Here is a 17500-nt window from a genome sequence, read left to right as displayed (position 1 = left end):
TCCTCTGAGGAAACATCGCACCATTTTTCAGAACTGAATACCTATCAGAGAGTAAGATACGTTTTGGGAATTACTGCACGACCCATCTCATCCTCCTACATAACCTCTCTGTCTACATATCATTCAGCAGTATTGTAACTCCTTCCAGAAATATGTTATCCATGACCCTTTCCATCTTGAAGGTGACTGCTCGAGCTCTGAAATTCTATGTTTGAACTCCTCTTGCTGATAAGTGTTCTTGCATATTTGATTGTGCAGGACTTGAGACAATTTATGGAGTTCTTGCTTGTTATAGGATGTACATTCCATAGAAATGAGGATTCCTACCATGCCAGTATTTGTTAAATTAAATTTTAAGTAAGTGAAGCAAAGCATGATGAAAGGCTTGCTTTAAACAACAAAATCACCAGTCTGGACTGTTCCTTGTGCTGAAGACATTTTTGAGTTTTTTTTTAACCTTGCTCACTGATTCTCAGGCTTTTTTTTCACTCTCCTGCTCTGTCTCCTGACTTCAGCTGAGCAGTCCTACATGTTTCTTTTCTGGTTGATTTAGACCATAAGACATAGGAGTGGAAGTAAGGCCATTTGGCCCATCAAGCCACTCCGCCATTTAAATCATGGCTGATGGGCATTTCAACACCACTTCCCTGCATTCTCCCCATAGCCCTTGATTCTTTGAGGTCAAGAATTTGTCGATCTCTGCCTTAAAGGCATCCAACGTCCCGGCCTCCACTGCACTCTGCGGCAATGAATTCCACAAGCCCACCACTCTCTGGCTGAAGAAATGTCGTCTCATTTCAGTTTTAAATTTACCCCCTCTAATTTTAAGGCTGTGCCCACGGGTCCTAGTATCCCAGCCTAACGGAAACAACTTCCTAGCGTCCACCCCTCCTAAACCATACATTATCTTGTAAGTTTCCATTAGATCTCCCCTCAACCTTCTAAACTCTAATGAGTACAATCCCAGGATCCTTAGCCGTTCATCATACATTAAACCGACCATTCCAGGGATCATCCGTTTAGTTTGAGTTCTCTCTTGCTCGCTGTCTCGCGCATGCTGTCTCTCTTTCTCTCCCCCCACCTCACTCTCTCTGTCTCTCTCTCTCCTCTCTCTCTCTCTCTTGCCTTTAATTTTCGGCATTATTTCCATTCCTTCTGAATGTTCATTCGGGTTCCCATCTGAGCTGGTTTAAGTCCTCTATTGCAGCATTGTCAAACATTGTTGCCACAATTTCAATCCAGTCCCTGGCAATGTGCAACTTATCCTGTTGTTTGGTCCCTTCTCCCACAAAATCTTATGCCTCTTCAGCCATACATTCATCTGCTTTGTTTTCATAATTCTGTACTCACTTGATGACACAAGAAACAGGGATGATTCCTTTTGTAGTCTAACTTCTTAATTTGTTTTCCTTGGACTTGATTTGTCTTTTTATTTATAATTGGTGTTGGGATGGGCTCTTACATCTGGTCGCTACCCCTCCCTGCATGCCTCACCAGCAACTGTGTTACCCTGTCACTCTGCAACAGCAAACCGCCTAGTAGTTGTTTCTGGGCCCGCAGCAAAGGCTATTCATTTTTCACTCTTATTGATTCTTCTTTCTTGATTGCTTTATTGACCTTTCTTCTCCTGCCCTGCCTTCTCAGTTGAGCTGAGACTTTTTCCATGGTACCTGGACTTGACTTAGGCTGAACTCCTGGAGAAGCCATTTCTTCACCAGTATTCGGTACTGAATAATGGAAATACAATGAGCTTTTTGAAATCATTGTTCAGTTGTTTAAATTTTAGAATTACATGGAATAATTGGGATGGATACAGTATTGTTTGTGGGTATAAAGGTAGTACTCACAATACATGCACTCAGCTCAGTATCATTCAGTGGTAAGAAATACTGGTTTCATTATAGATTACAATTTCAAACAGCTTTGCAAATTTTTCAGTCCTCTGTGTAATCGCAATGCAGTTCAAGCTCTCAAGCGTATTTGCAGAATGTTTGCCTCTGTTCAGTTTGTGCTGTCGCAAGCTAGTTCTGAGTCATTCATCTATGACATGACTGACTTGTGCTTGATGAGTTTGTTTGTCATAACACAAAATTGTTTTCCAACGAAACTTGTTTTGAAAACAATGATGAAAAGAATTACATCCAAATACTTGACTGAGATTTACAAGGACATGTTTAAGAGCATAGCATCATTTTATTATTTGGAAGTTTGAAAGGATGAAGAAAAATGTTAGACAACAAAATGTGAGGCTGGATGAACACAGCAGGCCAAGCAGCATCTCAGGAGCACAAAAGCTGATGTTTCGGGCCTAGACCATTCATCAGAGAGGGGGATGGGGTGAGGGTTCTGGAATAAAGAGGGGGAGGCGGACCGAAGATGGAGAGAAAAGCAGATAGGTGGAGAGAGTATAGGTGGGGAGGTAGGGAGGGGATGGGTCAGTCCAGGGAAGACGGACAGGTCAAGGAGGTGGGATGAGGTTAGTAGGTAGGAGATGGGGGTGCGGCTTGGGGTGGGATGAAGGGATGGGTGAGAGGAAAGAACAGGTTAGGGAGGCAGAGACAGGTTGGACTGGTTTTGGGATGCAGTGGGTGGAGGGGAAGAGCTGGGCTGGTTGTGTGGTGCAGTGGGGGGAGGGGACAAACTGGGCTGGTTTTGGGATGCGGTGGGGAAAGGGGAGATTTTGAAACTGGTGAAGACCACATTGGTACCATTAGGCTGCAGGGTTCCCAAGCGGAATATGAGTTGCTGTTCCTGCAACCTTCGGGTGGCATCATTGTGGCAGTGCAGGAGGCCCATGATGGACATGTCATCTAAAGAATGGGAGGGGGAGTGGAAATGGTTTGCAACTGGGAGGTGCAGTTGTTTGTTGCGAACCGAGCGGAGGTGTTCTGCAAAGCGGTCCCCAAGCCTCCGCTTGGTTTCCCCAATGTCGAGGAAGCCACACCGGGTACAGTGGATGCAGTATACCACTTTGGCAAATGTGCAGGTGAACCTCTGCTTAATGTGGAATGTCGTCTTGGGGTCCGGGATAGGGGTGAGGGAGGAGGTGTGGGGTCAAGTGTAGCATTTCCTGCGGTTGCAGGGGAAGGTGCCGGGTGTGGTGGGGTTGGAGGGCAGTGTGGAGCGAACAAGGGAGTCACGGAGAGAGTGGTCTCTCTGGAAAGCAGACAGGGGTGGGGATGGAAAAATGTCTTGCGTGGTGGGGTCGGATTGTAGATGGCAGAAGTGTCGGAGGATGATGCGTTGTATCCGGAGGTTGGTAGGGTGGTGTGTGAGAACGAGGGGGATCCTCTTAGGGCGGTTGTGGCGGGGGCGGGGTGTGAGGGATGTGTTGTGGGAAATACGGGAGACGCGGTCTCAGGCAACCAGCTTGTAACTGATGTCCATTTCAAGCCCACCGACTCCCACAGCTACCTAGAATACACCTCCTCCCACCCACCCTTCTGCAAAAATTCCATCCCCTATTCCCAATTCCTCCGCCTCCGCCGCATCTGCTCCCACGATAAGACATTCCACTCCCGCACATCCCAGATGTCCAAGTTCTTCAAGGACCGCAACTTTCCCCCCACAGTGATCGAGAACGCCCTTGACCGCGTCTCCCGTATTTCCCGCAACACATCCCTCACACCCTGCCCCCGCCACAACCGCCCTAAGAGGATCCCCCTTGTTCTCACACACCACCCCACCAACCTCCGGATACAACGCATCATCCTCCGACACTTTCGCCATTTACAATCCGACCCCACCACCCAAGACATTTTTCCATCCCCACCCCTGTCAGCTTTCCGGAGAGACCACTCTCTCCGTGACTCCCTTGTTCGCTCCACACTGCCCTCCAACCCCACCACACCCGGCACCTTCCCCTGCAACCGCAGGAAATGCTACGCTTGCCCCCACACCTCCTCCCTCACCCCTATCCCAGGCCCCAAGATGACATTCCACATTAAGCAGAGGTTCACCTGCACATCTGCCAACGTGGTGTACTGCATCCACTGCACCCGGTGTGGCTTCCTCGACATTGGGGTAACCAAGCGGAGGCTTGGGGACCGCTTTGCAGAACACCTCTGCTCGGTTCGCAACAAACAACTGCACCTCCCAGTCGCAAACCATTTCCACTCCCCCCCCTATTCTTTAGATGACATGTCCATCATGGGCCTCCTGCAGTGCCACAATGATGCCACCCGAAGGTTGCAGGAACAGCAACTCATATTCCGCTTGGGAACCCTGCAGCCTAATGGTACCATTGTGGTCTTCACCAGTTTCAAAATCTCTCCTTTCCCCACCGCATCCCAAAACCAGCCCAGTTTGTCCCCTCCCCCCACTGCACTACCCAACCAGCCCAGCTCTTCCCCTCCACCCACTGCATCCCAAAACCAGTCCAACCAGTCTCTGCCTCCCTAACCTGTTCTTCTTCTCACCCATCCCTTCCTCCCACCCCAAGCCGCACCCCCATCTCCTACCTACTAACCTCATCCCACCTCCTTGACCTGTCCGTCTTCCCTGGACTGACCTATCCCCTCCCTACCTCCCCACCTATACTCTCCTCTCCACCGATCTTCTTTTCTCTCCATCTTCGGCCCTGTCTCCCTATTTATTCCAAAACCCTCACCCCATCCCCCTCTCTGATGAAGGGTCTAGGCCCGAAACGTCAGCTTTTGTGCTCCTGAGATGCTGCTTGGCCTGCTGTGTTCATCCAGCCTCACGTTTTATTATCTTGGAATCTCCAGCATCTGCAGTTCCCATTATCTCTGAAGAAAAACGTTGCTTTCTTTGCTGAGAAATTTAATATGGAGATCAAGTTAATTCATGAACTAGTTTCTGTTTGTAACTTTGTACATTGATTTTTAAAATCATCTCTCTTTTTTTAGATCGTTTTAAGTCAGGGTCAAGATAAAGCTCTGCGCAGGATTGGAGAATTACGTGAGGTAAAACCCTGTACATTTTAATTTAAACTGACTGCCTTCTGTTTAGAGGGTGATAGGACCCTTAAATTCCAAGGTCCCTCTTATCAATTTTTAAAATCTGTTTTGAGATGCAGTTCATTTGTAACTGCTGACATTTTTATTTGGGAAGAAGAAAAGAACATGTTAAAGTTGATTTGAATTTGGGCACGTTGCTGCATGTGACATGTAGAATATTTTCCATTGGTTTTGAACTGTACTAAGATACACATCCAGTTCTTTAAGACAACTGCGACATCGGAAAACAATACTTAATATAATTGTCTTTCATAAATTTGCAAGAAAATGAAAATAAAAAATGTTTAACTAATCTATTGCTAAATTATTTGTGCGACATTTTCTTGTTGTATGAAAATCAGCAATTTGTATTTGAGTATGAGAAATTCAGTGGAGTAAAATGTTACTTTATGACTGACCTAGAACTGCAAGTTGAATGCGTATATTTATTTCAAATTTCAAGTTCCGCAGTTCTCCAGTTTTGTCATTGGTATTTTGTCTAGTATGTTGGCATACACAAGACATGCAAGTGCCTGTGTTGATGGATCATTACCCCGTTTAAAGTAGTCATAAAGACATTTGCTCGGAACAATGGTGTTGGTGATAAAAATCAATCTTTCAGAAACACTTCTATATGCTGACCTGTACTGTGTTATGAGGTTATAGGCGTTGGTATGAATCTGAAAGTTATGTAAGCCTGCCCATGTGAACTTGATTAGAGAACCACCCGGCATGCTTTGACCTTAATACACTTGACTATACACATCCTGTTCAGGACAGAGAAAAGAACGATATTTGGACAGCTCACCAAACTGGTCATAAATATTCTCTTTTATTAAATCATTAAATGAAAGCTGTAATTTAAAAGGTGAGAAAAATGTAGTTACGTATACAGTAAAGCCATCAACAAATTACTGTTAAGCTGAACTCTGAGATCGGGAAGGAACCCCATCCATACACCTACTTGTCTAAAAAATTCACTCTGTGAAAAGAAAGCACAATGATGTATAAGTACATTGTTAAAAAATCTTTATTTTTCAGTTTGTTCACATCTTACGCTGGCCTGTCTTTGTGCCATAAAACGTTGAAAAATGTTGGGAGTTAGCTCTGGAAAATCTCATTCAATTTCAGCCGAGTAGTATGTTGTCTTGCGCCGTGTTCACCATGTTCACACAGATTTTGTGTTTTTGTGCTCCCACACAGAATCCCACCGCAGCTCCATAACCTTTGGGGCTTCAGTGGGTGAGACAGATGGGTGACCGGATGGGCATTTGTCAGACTCTTCAGAGTCATCAGGATGTCGATCTTCTATTTTTCTTGTTGATGCATTTTGTCCACTCTCCTGATTCACAAGTCAAAAATGCTGCAAGTCACATAGCATGAAAGTAGACCCTTTGGTCCAACTAGTCCCACCTGTTTGCAACTTGTCGATATCCCTCCAAACCATTCCTACTGTTGTATTTATGCCAGTGCCTTTTAAGCGTTCTAACTGTACCTCCATCCATCCCTTCCTTGGGCAGTTCATTCCACCCATGAGCCACTCTCTATGTAAAAAAGTTGCGTCTCACGTCTTTTTAAATTTTTCCCCTCTCACCTTAAAAATATGCCCCCTAGTTTTGAACTCCTCCACCTTAGGGAGAAGATCTTTGCCACTCATCTTAGCTGTGCTCCTCATGGTTTTATAAATCTCTGTACGGTCGTCCCTAAAGCTCTCATGCTCCAGTGGAAAAGGAAGTCCCAGTCTATCCAGGCTATTTTTAGAACTCAAATCGTCCATACCCAGCAATGTCCTGGTGAATCTTTTCTGAATCCTCTCCAGTTTAATATTACCCTCCCAATATAAGGGTGACAGAAATGCATACAATACTGCAGATGAGGACATGCTATACAACCTCAGCATGACATCCTAACTTTTATACTCTATGGTTTGAGCAATGAAGGCAAGCATGTTAAATGCCGCCTTAACCTCCCTGTCCACCTGTGACACAAATTTGGCAGTTTTTGTTACCCCACAGTGCGTGTTTAGTGTTTTGGCATTTGTGATGGAATGTGGCTTCTTGGATTTTCTGGTCACAAGAAATGGCAGTTTTTTGAAGGCATCCTTTTGGACACAGACCACAGTAGTAGCACATTCCTTGCTCTGCTTTCCATCATTGCGATTTAAAAACAAAATTAAGAACAATCTCGTAAAAGACGATAAAGCAATCAGGTTTCATTTGAATTAAAAAATTCTGTTGGTGAAGATTTGTTCAGGATATGTTTCAGGCTATTTTGCAATGGCAGTCACATAAGGAGCATACATGAGTTTCGCTAATTCAAGTTTATCGATCCAAAACTTCATCTAGTCATGGCATCCTTCAGCTGGATTTCTTTTCCTCCTGGTAGAAATGGTGAACAACTTACTTAAACACTGTTGGAGTTCCTGGTTATCTGGATTTTATTCAATATGGTTTCACAGTAGAACTATGTACTTTACCGAGATGCTGCATTGCATTAAATTTGGATACGTAAATGTAATTCTGAATTTGAATCCATGTAATTTTGTATAACAGATTTATTGCTTTATTAAAACTGCAAAGCACCCAAGTTACTGGAAAAATGAAACAATTAAAGACTAAGTAGTCAGCAGATGGGAGATTCCATTTAGAACCTAAGCTAATGGATTCAAAGCCACATAGCCTGATATTGACTGAAGAAGCATGATTATTCAAACATACTTGGATAAGTCTTGTCATGACTGAAACCATTATTTTTCTCACCTCCAGGCTTTAACTTGCAGTGACCAACTTGTGAATGTGTCATCTTGATGTTCCAAAAGTTACAATTTGTTTCTTAAAAAGGCCCACAGTATTCGGTCCATTCATCACCATCTATCTTACTTGGTTTATATTAGTCTCGGGCTCCACTTGTATGATTTAAAATCTGTTGAGAGCTGCTTTGAGACTGTGTGTTCTGAGTACAGTAACCCATCTGCTGTCCGTCCTTCTTCAAACCTGGATCATCTTTTCATTTGTGGCATAGCCTTTAGCTGCTTTGTTCCTGCTGTCTGTAACTGTCACCTAAGTCCTCCATGCTTTTCTAAGCCTTCTGTGAATGAAACCCATCTTCTTGACTAAGCTATTGCTCAGTCCTTCAGATCCTTTGTTTCGCTCCTTGCAGCCTATCCCCATTTTGTTTTTAAAACATCACTTTTTAGAATGAGAATTAATTTCTGGCCTCATCTTAGAAATTTTTGAAAAGATATCCTGTGACACTATTCCAGAGACAGTAGGATAATTCTCTTGCTCTTGTTGCCAATATTTATTCAGTGACAGAGTTCATTAAAACAGCTTATCTGGTCATTTATCTTGAGGCTTAATGTAAACAAACATCTGCTACGTTTCCTTACACCTTCCCCCAACTAACACCTCATCAAAAGCATTTAATGTGGTGTGATCCCACTTTGGAATATCCTGAGATTATGAAAGATGCGCTATAAGGGCAAACATGTTCTTACATTACTTAGGTTCTTGTGTTTTTTGTTGAAGAGTGAACATTGAAGATGCTATATTCATGCATTTTGCTCCAAAGGGATTAAAAGCTCTTCAGTGCCTCTCCCAAGTGCTGTTTCATTGTGAGGCCACCACAGTTGATAGCAATTGAATCCTTAGGTGCACAAATTGGTTCTCACAAATAGAGATCTGGAACTGAAGTACCAGTCGACTTTTGTTAATTCCTGTTCCATGTGGTAATGCAGCTGCAGCCAATCAGCAGGACTCACTCGCAGACCTTTTTTGGTTTGTTTGTGGCTCAACGTTATTTTGTGATCAACTCAGAAATGAGCAGAGCAACACCAAATCCATTGATCGAGGGCTATTTCCAGCCTTGAGCTTCCAGTGCCACATACTCTTCTAAGCTCAAGATACGATGGACAAGAGTTCCCAGGCTGTGCCAGTGGTGCTTTGAACATTGTTGTTAGTTGTGCAATTGTGGATCTCGCTGCTCCTTCCCCCAAGGAAGGATTGCTTTGTCTGTGTAGTGGAGTGACATGTTCCCTGTGTCATAGACTGTTATGCAAAGCTGACCTCTCACTTTGTGGTAGGGCCAATTGGGATATATTTGGTGGGCAGCGCAGTTAGACTTTTTGGATGAATGAATTCTTAGATGGGATACTGTGACCACAAATACTTGCTATCTGAACTATGTAATGATGGGGAGGGAATCTCTTGATTTTACCTCAGCATTCATTATTTCTTCCTCTGGTTTACTGTTTGTTAAACAGAATTGTACTCGGATGTTCTGTCTAAACTTTGAAGTTGCACTAACAGAAAAATGCAGGGGAATGAATGAACCTGAGGAGACAGCTCATATGGTTTAAAAAGCATGATGTATAAATTAATGCAAATAGGAAAAAAGAAATGAATAACATCTTCCAGATTTTTAAGTTTACAGCTGAAGAGAAATTTGGAAGATGTCTCCATTTTTGCTGAATTGATTTATCAGTTTCTGAAGTACCAATCAACAAAGTACGCCAGATGCTGAACTCCTGACTAAAGAGTCTAGTGCAGTTCTTGGAAGCCAGACCTTGCACTGCCTACGTTTTCTCTGGTTCTCATGAATGAGGATCAGTAGAAACAGGAGCAGGAATAGACTGCTTTGTGCATTTAGCTCACTCTGCCACTCATCAGGTTTGTAGCTGATGTGATTTTGGCCTTAACATTCCTGCCTCTCCTACTTAAACCCTTGACTACTTTGGCAATCAAAAATCTGTCTAACCCAGCATTGAATCTGTTCATTGGCAATTATTTGAAGTGGCTCAGGGGCACTATTCCAATAGTAAGAGAACTGTTAGGAGGGCCAAAAAGTGGTGAAGTATAAGCTGACCATAGATCTCAGCTGTAAAGTACAGGTTAAGTCATGTCTTATAAATCAATTTGAATTTTTTTGAGGTGGTACATAACTTGGCAGGATAGGAAGTGTCAATTTCCTAAATTTAAATGACCTTTCAGAAAGCATTCAAGGAAGTTGCACATAAGAGGATGCTCTGGATTGAGGCAAGCTATTAGAATAATAGGGGGTTGTTTACAAGTTTGGAGATTGAGAATAGAGATAATGGGACAATTTGGGTCTTGAGTTTTTTTTTGTTGAGCTGTCTGCTTTTCAAAATGACTTGGATGGAGCAATAGATGTATTTCCATACTTGCTGATGATTTAATGTTTAATGCCATAATATGCAGTGTAATGGGAGCAGATGGTTCCAAGTAATGTTGGGTTAGATGAGTGGGCTGAATTGCCGACAGAGCTCATTGTGGTCAAGTCTGTGGTCATCTACTTGGGTCGTAAAGATTGATCACAGTATTTTCTGAGGGGCATGCTTGTGGATATGCTGGCCTTCAGCTCAGAGGCATTGAAATACAAAGACTCGAAAGTCACATTAGTTTTAAAACACTAATAAAATCTTAATCTGATTATAGTGGTCAGTCTGGGCGCTGCACTGAAGTAAAGTGCAGCAAATTCTGTGTGTACAAATAACATAAAGGAACCAAATCAATTAGATGATCCCAATAGAAAAATACAATGAACAAGATTATATGTTGGTAAAATTTAGCTCTCACAAAATTACAACCAATGCAGAGTGAGCATGAATTAACTGGCAAATTGTGTCTTGTAAAAACTATGAAATTACATTTCAAAAAGCTTATCAAACAGTCTCACACGATTGTTTATTCTCAGAGGTTTGGGTCCAAAGCCCTAACCAAAACCAGCTCTACCATCCCACCTTAGTGACTTTCATGATACAAAGGTTGGAAAGGCATACTTTCCACATCCAAACAGTGCTGCCTCCTGGATTCAACACTTCCTGTATACTCCTCGAGTTTGTGACCAGCCCCAACCCCAAAAAGAATTCAAATAAGAAATCGATAAGGTGTCAAAAAATATAGTCTTTGAAACTGTTTAGTCACAAAAGGTACATGGGTTGTAGAGGAGCTTCTGTGCAGATTTACTGACTTGATAAAGGAATCAAGTTAGGAGGACAGGTTGTGTCGATTGATTGAGGGTGAAATGTTTGAAGAGTTAAATGATAAAAAATTTCCTTGAGTAAATTGAGGGAAACTAGTTCTTTTGTAGGCGATTCTAGAACAAGTCAGCTATAGCTTCAAATTAGAGTTGGGCAAGAGGCAATTATGCCTATAAAGAGTGGTGGAAACCTCCTCCCAAGTCTTCCTCAAAGCAGTAAGTCCAATTAAAACTGAGATTGATCGCTTTTAGGCATGGAAATTAATGGTTGTGGAGTCAAGGTGGGTAGGTAGATAATGGCTGATAGTATCTTATTACGTTTAAATTCTGGAATGAATTTGTTGTGCGCGATAATGTTATCCTGCTGAACATTACATGAAAAAATCAGATGACTTGAAGGGAGATATTTGAGATGTGACCATCAGTAGATTTGTAAAATAAAACATGGTGTCATAATTATAAATCTAGAAGACAAACTCAAGTCTGAAAAGAGGCGCAGATGAGGGAAATTTTGGGTTGGTACAGGAACTTGTTTGCCACTGAATGAGATTATGGATGATCTGACAATCCCTAACTCCACTTTCTTGCCTTGTCTTCATAGTGCTTTATTCCCTCACTGATGATATACTTAATGACCTAACCTCTTTAGCCTTCTGTAGGAAAGAATTTCGCAGATTGACTACCCGCTGAAAGAAATTCTTGCTCACCTCTGTCTTAAATGGGTGATCCCTTAATCTGACATTGCGTAACAGGGAGCAATCTCTCTACATCTAACCTGTCAGGCCCCCTCGGAATCTTGTGTATTTCAATAAAGTTATTTTTCTTATTCTTCTAAACTCCAATGAGTACAAGCCAAACTGCCTCAACTACTCAAGAAAATCTCACAGTATCTAGAATCAACCTAGTGAACTTTCTCTGGACTGCCTCCAATGCTTGTATATCTTGGCTTAGATAAGGGAATCAAAACCACATGCCGGATTCGAGTTGTGGTGTGACTAGTACCTTGTATAGTTTTAGCAAAGCCTCCCTTGGAAATAAAAACCAATGTTCCATTTATCTTACTTGTTACTTGCTGATCTTGGATGCTAGCTTTTTGTGATTTTATGGACGAGGAACCCCACATCCATCAACTGCAGATTTCTGCAGCCTTGCTCCATTTCAATAGCATTTAGCTCCTCCTCTTCCTACCAACGTGTATAAACTAACATTTCCCCACGTTACATTCCGTCTGTCAAGTTTTTGTCTGCTCACTTTATCTGCCTCTGTCACTCTGCCGAATTTTGGAGTTATCCTCAGTACGTGCCTGTCGCCTATTTGTATGTTCCATAAGCTTAGCAAGAGTACATGCATTTTTCTTCTCCAAATTAATGTGTTATTAGTAATCGTGGCCCCAGCAGTGAACCCTGTGACGCTCCATTAATTATAGGTTGCTACGCTGACCTGCAAGTGCGTTACTTTCTGTCTTCTTTATTACACACTCCAAGACAGCATAGTACAGATGTTCCAAATGTAGTTGAAATGTCTGGAATAAAGCTAATTCCAAATTTTCAGCGAAGTTATTTTTCCTAACTATTTAGGAGCTCCAAATGGATCAGCAAGCAAAGAAGCATCTTCAGGATGAATTTGAAGCAGCTCTGGAGGAGAAAGATCAACTTATTGGTGTTCTGCAGACACAGGTAGAACTGCATAGCATGGTTGTATTTTGAATAAATGCCAGATGATAGCTAAACTGGTTGAAATTTTCTTCTGTATTTCCAACAAGTGGTCGTGGTATTCACGTAGCAGTTACTTGGTTTAATTGCTCAGTTTTTTGGTTAACTCAACGTTAACTCTGTTTTTCTCTCTCCACAGATGCTGCCAGACATGTTAAGTTTCTGCAGCATGTTGCTTTTATTTCAGATTTCCAGTGTCCGCAGAATTTTCTTTTTATTTAAATGCTGTAGTCACAGATGCATAATGAGCTAGGTTTACATTTCAGTAAAATAGCAAGGCTAATGATACTCACCATTATTAATGTGAAAGATCTATAGCAGCTTCTAGCGTCTGCACAAGTGCGATTTAGAATTTAAATCAGGAAGCTGCTATACAAGGTGCCATGCTCCTCCAAATGTGGGTGTTAACACTGGTTTGCTAACCAACTTAGCACTCAAATGCTTTGATTAAGATAGCAGTTTTCTCCCATTAGCTTCTGCTGTAAATACTAACAGACTGCAGCAAACTGGATATTCCTGATTTCATTTTAGGAAAACTTCAGTGGGTGTACAGTTAGCCAGCTTTTTGAACCATCCTGCAGCAACTCGACTGGGCTGAGAACCTTCGTGTATGAGAGATTATACCAACATGTCTCTTGCTCTGGTGTTACACATTCTCTACTATGGGGAAATTATTGTTGGGAATTAGAAAATGGCAAGTTTAACCATATTTTCTGCCAGTCTTAATTAATTTAGGGGGAGGCGATGGCCAAGTGTGATTATCGCTGGCCTATTAATCCAGAGACCCAGATGATGTTCTGGGGACCTCGGGTTGAATCCTGCTATGGCAGCTGGTGGAATTTAAAGTCAATAAAATATCTGGAATTCAGAATCTAATGATTACCATGAACCCGTTGTCAATTGTTGGAAAAACCCATCTGGTTCACTAATGTCCTTTAGGGAAGGAAACTGCCGTCCTTACTTGGTCTGTCCTACATGTGACTCCAGACCCACAGCAATGTGGTTGACTCTGAACTGCCCTCTGGGCAGTTAAGAATGGGCACTAAATGTTGCCTGGTCAGAGACGTCCTCGGCCTGTTAATGAATAATAAAACAAATTTTGTGAAATCTGACAAATATTCTGAAATGGATGCCTACATTATAGGGCTGTAGACAGATTATTGATGAGCCTGATGAATTATTTTCAATTTTCCAAAGTTCCTGGATTCAGAACTGGTCCCAACGGACTGGATGGTTGCAAATGTGCTGAAAGAAAGGAGGGAGAATAAGAAAAACAGGCAAGTTAGCCTGACGTTAATCGTCAAGAAAATGTTGGAATTCATGAAGAATAAATTTCTAATTGGGCACTTGGAAAATTATACAATTACACAAAGCAAGCATTGCCTTCTGGAGTGAAAAAAGTGTTCTGTAAGTCTGAGAATTTGTTGAATATGTAGCATAGTTAACTGGGATATAATACTTAAATTTAGGAAAGGCATTTGATACATTGCCACGTGAAAGCTTGTGCATAAAAGTATGGGTTTATTGCCTTGGGGATAATTTATTAGCATGAATAGTGGACTAGTTAAAGGACAGAAAAAAAATGTCATTTGCAGATGGCAGGTTGTTTCTGGTACAGTACTAGAATGATCAGTAGGTACCTAACTAATTGCACTCTATCGATGACTTGGATAGAGGATTCAAGAGTAATACATGCACATATTCTGACCGTGCAAAGCTAAGTCATATCGTAAGCTGTGATGATGCCAGGAGTCTGCAAAAGAGGCTATTCACTTCAACACAAAGAAAAGCAGCTTTCTTTCCAGTGACAAGAAACTATTAATGTTGGTGTTCAGACAAGTTTTAATACAATGCACATAAATCTAACATGCAGATATGGCATGAACAAGGGAAGGTGTATCATAGTAAATATTTATTTTCAGAAATTGGAGTATTTTAGTTTTCTGCTGTATTTGTGCAGGATTTTGATGCAAGCAAATTGAAGTACTTTGTACAGTCCTTAAACATTAACTTATCTTTTCACACAAGCCCCCAGATCTGTTGAGTGTTTGCAACATTTGTTTTTATTTTAGCTTTCTGCGGTGTTTTGGTTTACTGTTGAATAGTGGGTTAAGTTAAAGGAGACTTATAGCACTAAGTGCACTCCGTACTATCAACATTCAGCGTTTATTATTATTAATTCGCAGGTTGCATTACTGAAGCAAAGAATGGGACTTGCAGGGGCAAATACAGATCTGGATGAATCCACAGTTCAAACATCTGTGACTGAAAATGCAGAAGCAGTTCAAACGAGTCCCAGCAATGAAGGAAATAGCATAGACAGTCCTGATGGATCAGGAGGTGATTCCAATTATATTATCCACAAGCTAAATTAACAGAATGGTGGGAAAAGAACCCTTCAGTAATTGCGAACATGCAGACATGCTGAGAGGGTTTTCCATAAAGATATGAAGGGCTTTAATACACTGTAAATGTTATTACAGTTAGGGTCCTAATTGTTAAGTCTGTAAAAGTCAGACAGCAACTGGAGACAAGGGCAAATGCTGGTTAAATTTGAAAGCCAGAGCTTAATTGCTTAAAACAGCATCTTGTTGACTGGGTCCCTGTTCAAATATAATGAGTTGCATGGAGTTGCTGCATTTATAAATGGGGAGTAAATTCGAGACTAAGTTTGTTCGATGCCCAAGTACCCCCTCAACTATGTGTTGTCGAATTTTAGTCCCTTACAACCACTTTACCACTATAAATGAACTTAGAGTGAGCTACCATTGCATAAGCATTCGCTGCTGTCGGTGGTTTTAATAGATTGTAATTTTGTTTCTCTTTAACAGTCTCTGTTTCTCTTTTTATCCAATCTTTTCTATATCTCAATTTCTGCATCTATTTTAGCATTTAATTATATGTTGCAGCTGAGATTTTCTGTTCACACTGTAGACTATTCATTAACGCAGTTTCAGCCTGTCCAAGAAATAAACAGTTACTTGCCCCATTTACACAAATTCCAGCTTCCATGTAGAGCATGCCATGCCATTTCAGTCTTATGCTTGCAGCCACTTGCTGTATAAAAGCTCCTGGAATTTTAATGGGTGAGGGCTAGTCTGACAGATATTAGGTGTTGTTTGCTTTGTGATTATGTAGCATATTCTGGCTAGCTCTTTCTGTTAAGTCCCTGTTTTATTCACGAGTCTCTGAAATGCTTGGGATTTATTTGAATATTACTAACAATTTCATTAGTCATTTTAATTATTTGCAAATTGATAGCAACTACAAGCATAAGCGTGATGCAAACCATAATACAAGTCTGAAGTTCCTATTAGTAATTTCATTCCCTGTTCTTAGACTTTTTTTAATGTTCTTCAATATATCATATTGAGTTGTAAGAAATGTCCTGAATTAAATGAAAATTAGGACTGAGGAAACATGTTTGACTTTCAAGACTACCAGTATATGAACAATGCTTGCCTGCTTGGGCTGAACAATCTGCTGGAATTGTAACTGTCTCTGAAGTTGTTAACAGAAGAATTATGGCTGTCTTATGTCAGTGATGAGTGTTTAAAGTGAATTTTTTTCGGAGTCATTGAAGCGAAATTAGAAAAGTGCTGACACACTGAAGACTTACTTGAACAGTTGCTCTGCTTTTTGAGTTTATTGCGGTGTCGGCTTGAAATTTGGCAATTAATTTTTTGTGCGTTTTTTTAAAATTGCTAATGAACTAACTTGGTCAGTTGTTACGAAAAACAGATCTTTAGTGCTGCAGTGTAGTATTAGAGTCATAGAGCTGTACAGCGTGGAAATAGACCCTTCAGCCCAACCCATCCATGTCAACCAGATATCCTAAATTAATCTAGTCCCATCAGCCAGCATTTTGCCCATATCCCTATTAAACCCTTCTTATTCATATTACCCATCTAGATGCCTGTTAAATGTTGTAATTGTACTAGCTTCCATCACTTCCTCTGGCAGCTCATTCCATACACATACCGCCCTCTGCATGAAAAAGTTGTCCCTTTTAAATCCTTCACCTTTCACTTTAAACCTATGCCCCTGAGATTTGGGCTTACCCTCCCGATTTTAAAAACCTCTGTAAGGTCACCCCTCAGCCTCCAATGCGCCACGTAAAATAACTCCAGCCTGTTCAGTCTCTCCAACAAGTTCAAATCCTCCATCCCTGACAACATCCTTATAAATCTTTTTGGAACCCTTTCAAGTTTAACAACATCCTTCCTATAGCAGGGAGGCCAACATTGCACACAGTATTCCAAAAGTGGTCAAACCAATGTCCTGTACAGTGCAGCCACAACTCCAACTCCTGTACTCAATGCGCTGACCAATAGAGACAAGCAAACCAAATGCCTTCGTCATTACCCTGTCTATCTGTAACTCCACTTTCAAGGAACTATGAACTTGCACTTCAAAGTCTCTTGGTACAGCAACACTCCCTAGAATCTCACCATTAAATGTGTAAGCCCTGCTCTAATGTCCATTCCAAAATGTGGCACCTCACATTTATCTAAATTAAACTCCGTCTACTACTGCTCAGCTGTTTGACCCATCTGATCAAGGTCCCATTGTATTCTGAGGTAGCCTCTTTCGCTGTTCACTACACCTCCAATTTTGGTGTAATTGAGTCATCCTCCACCCTGGGGAAAATACCTTGTCCATTTACCCTGTCCATGTCCTTCATGACTTTATAAACCTCTATAGGTTCGCCCCTCAGCCTCCAAATCTCCAGAGAAAATAACCCCAGCCTAATCAGCCTCTCCCTTCCGCGAACTTACTTACCATACCTCCTATGTTCACATTCCAAATCAATTTATAAATGATGAGAAACAG

General features: G+C 41.5%; 1 protein-coding gene across 3 annotated transcripts in view; it reads left to right on the top strand.

Moving 5' to 3' along the window:
- The window catches only part of golga4 (golgin A4), a 160801-nt gene that overhangs the window by 46377 nt on the left and 96924 nt on the right, over window positions 1-17500 (top strand). For all 3 annotated transcript variants that reach the window (XM_048528967.2, XM_048528965.2, XM_048528968.2), the window contains 3 exons: window positions 4869-4925; window positions 12533-12631; window positions 14854-15007. In XM_048528967.2, the coding sequence (XP_048384924.1) occupies window positions 4869-4925; window positions 12533-12631; window positions 14854-15007 (310 nt within the window). The remainder of the gene's footprint in view (window positions 1-4868; window positions 4926-12532; window positions 12632-14853; window positions 15008-17500) is intronic.

The sequence above is a fragment of the Stegostoma tigrinum genome, chromosome 5 (assembly GCF_030684315.1).
Source record: "Stegostoma tigrinum isolate sSteTig4 chromosome 5, sSteTig4.hap1, whole genome shotgun sequence".
Taxonomy (NCBI): domain Eukaryota; kingdom Metazoa; phylum Chordata; class Chondrichthyes; order Orectolobiformes; family Stegostomatidae; genus Stegostoma; species Stegostoma tigrinum.
The sequence above is the reverse complement of the archived record's forward strand: the minus strand, read 5'-3'. Positions and strand labels throughout refer to the sequence as shown.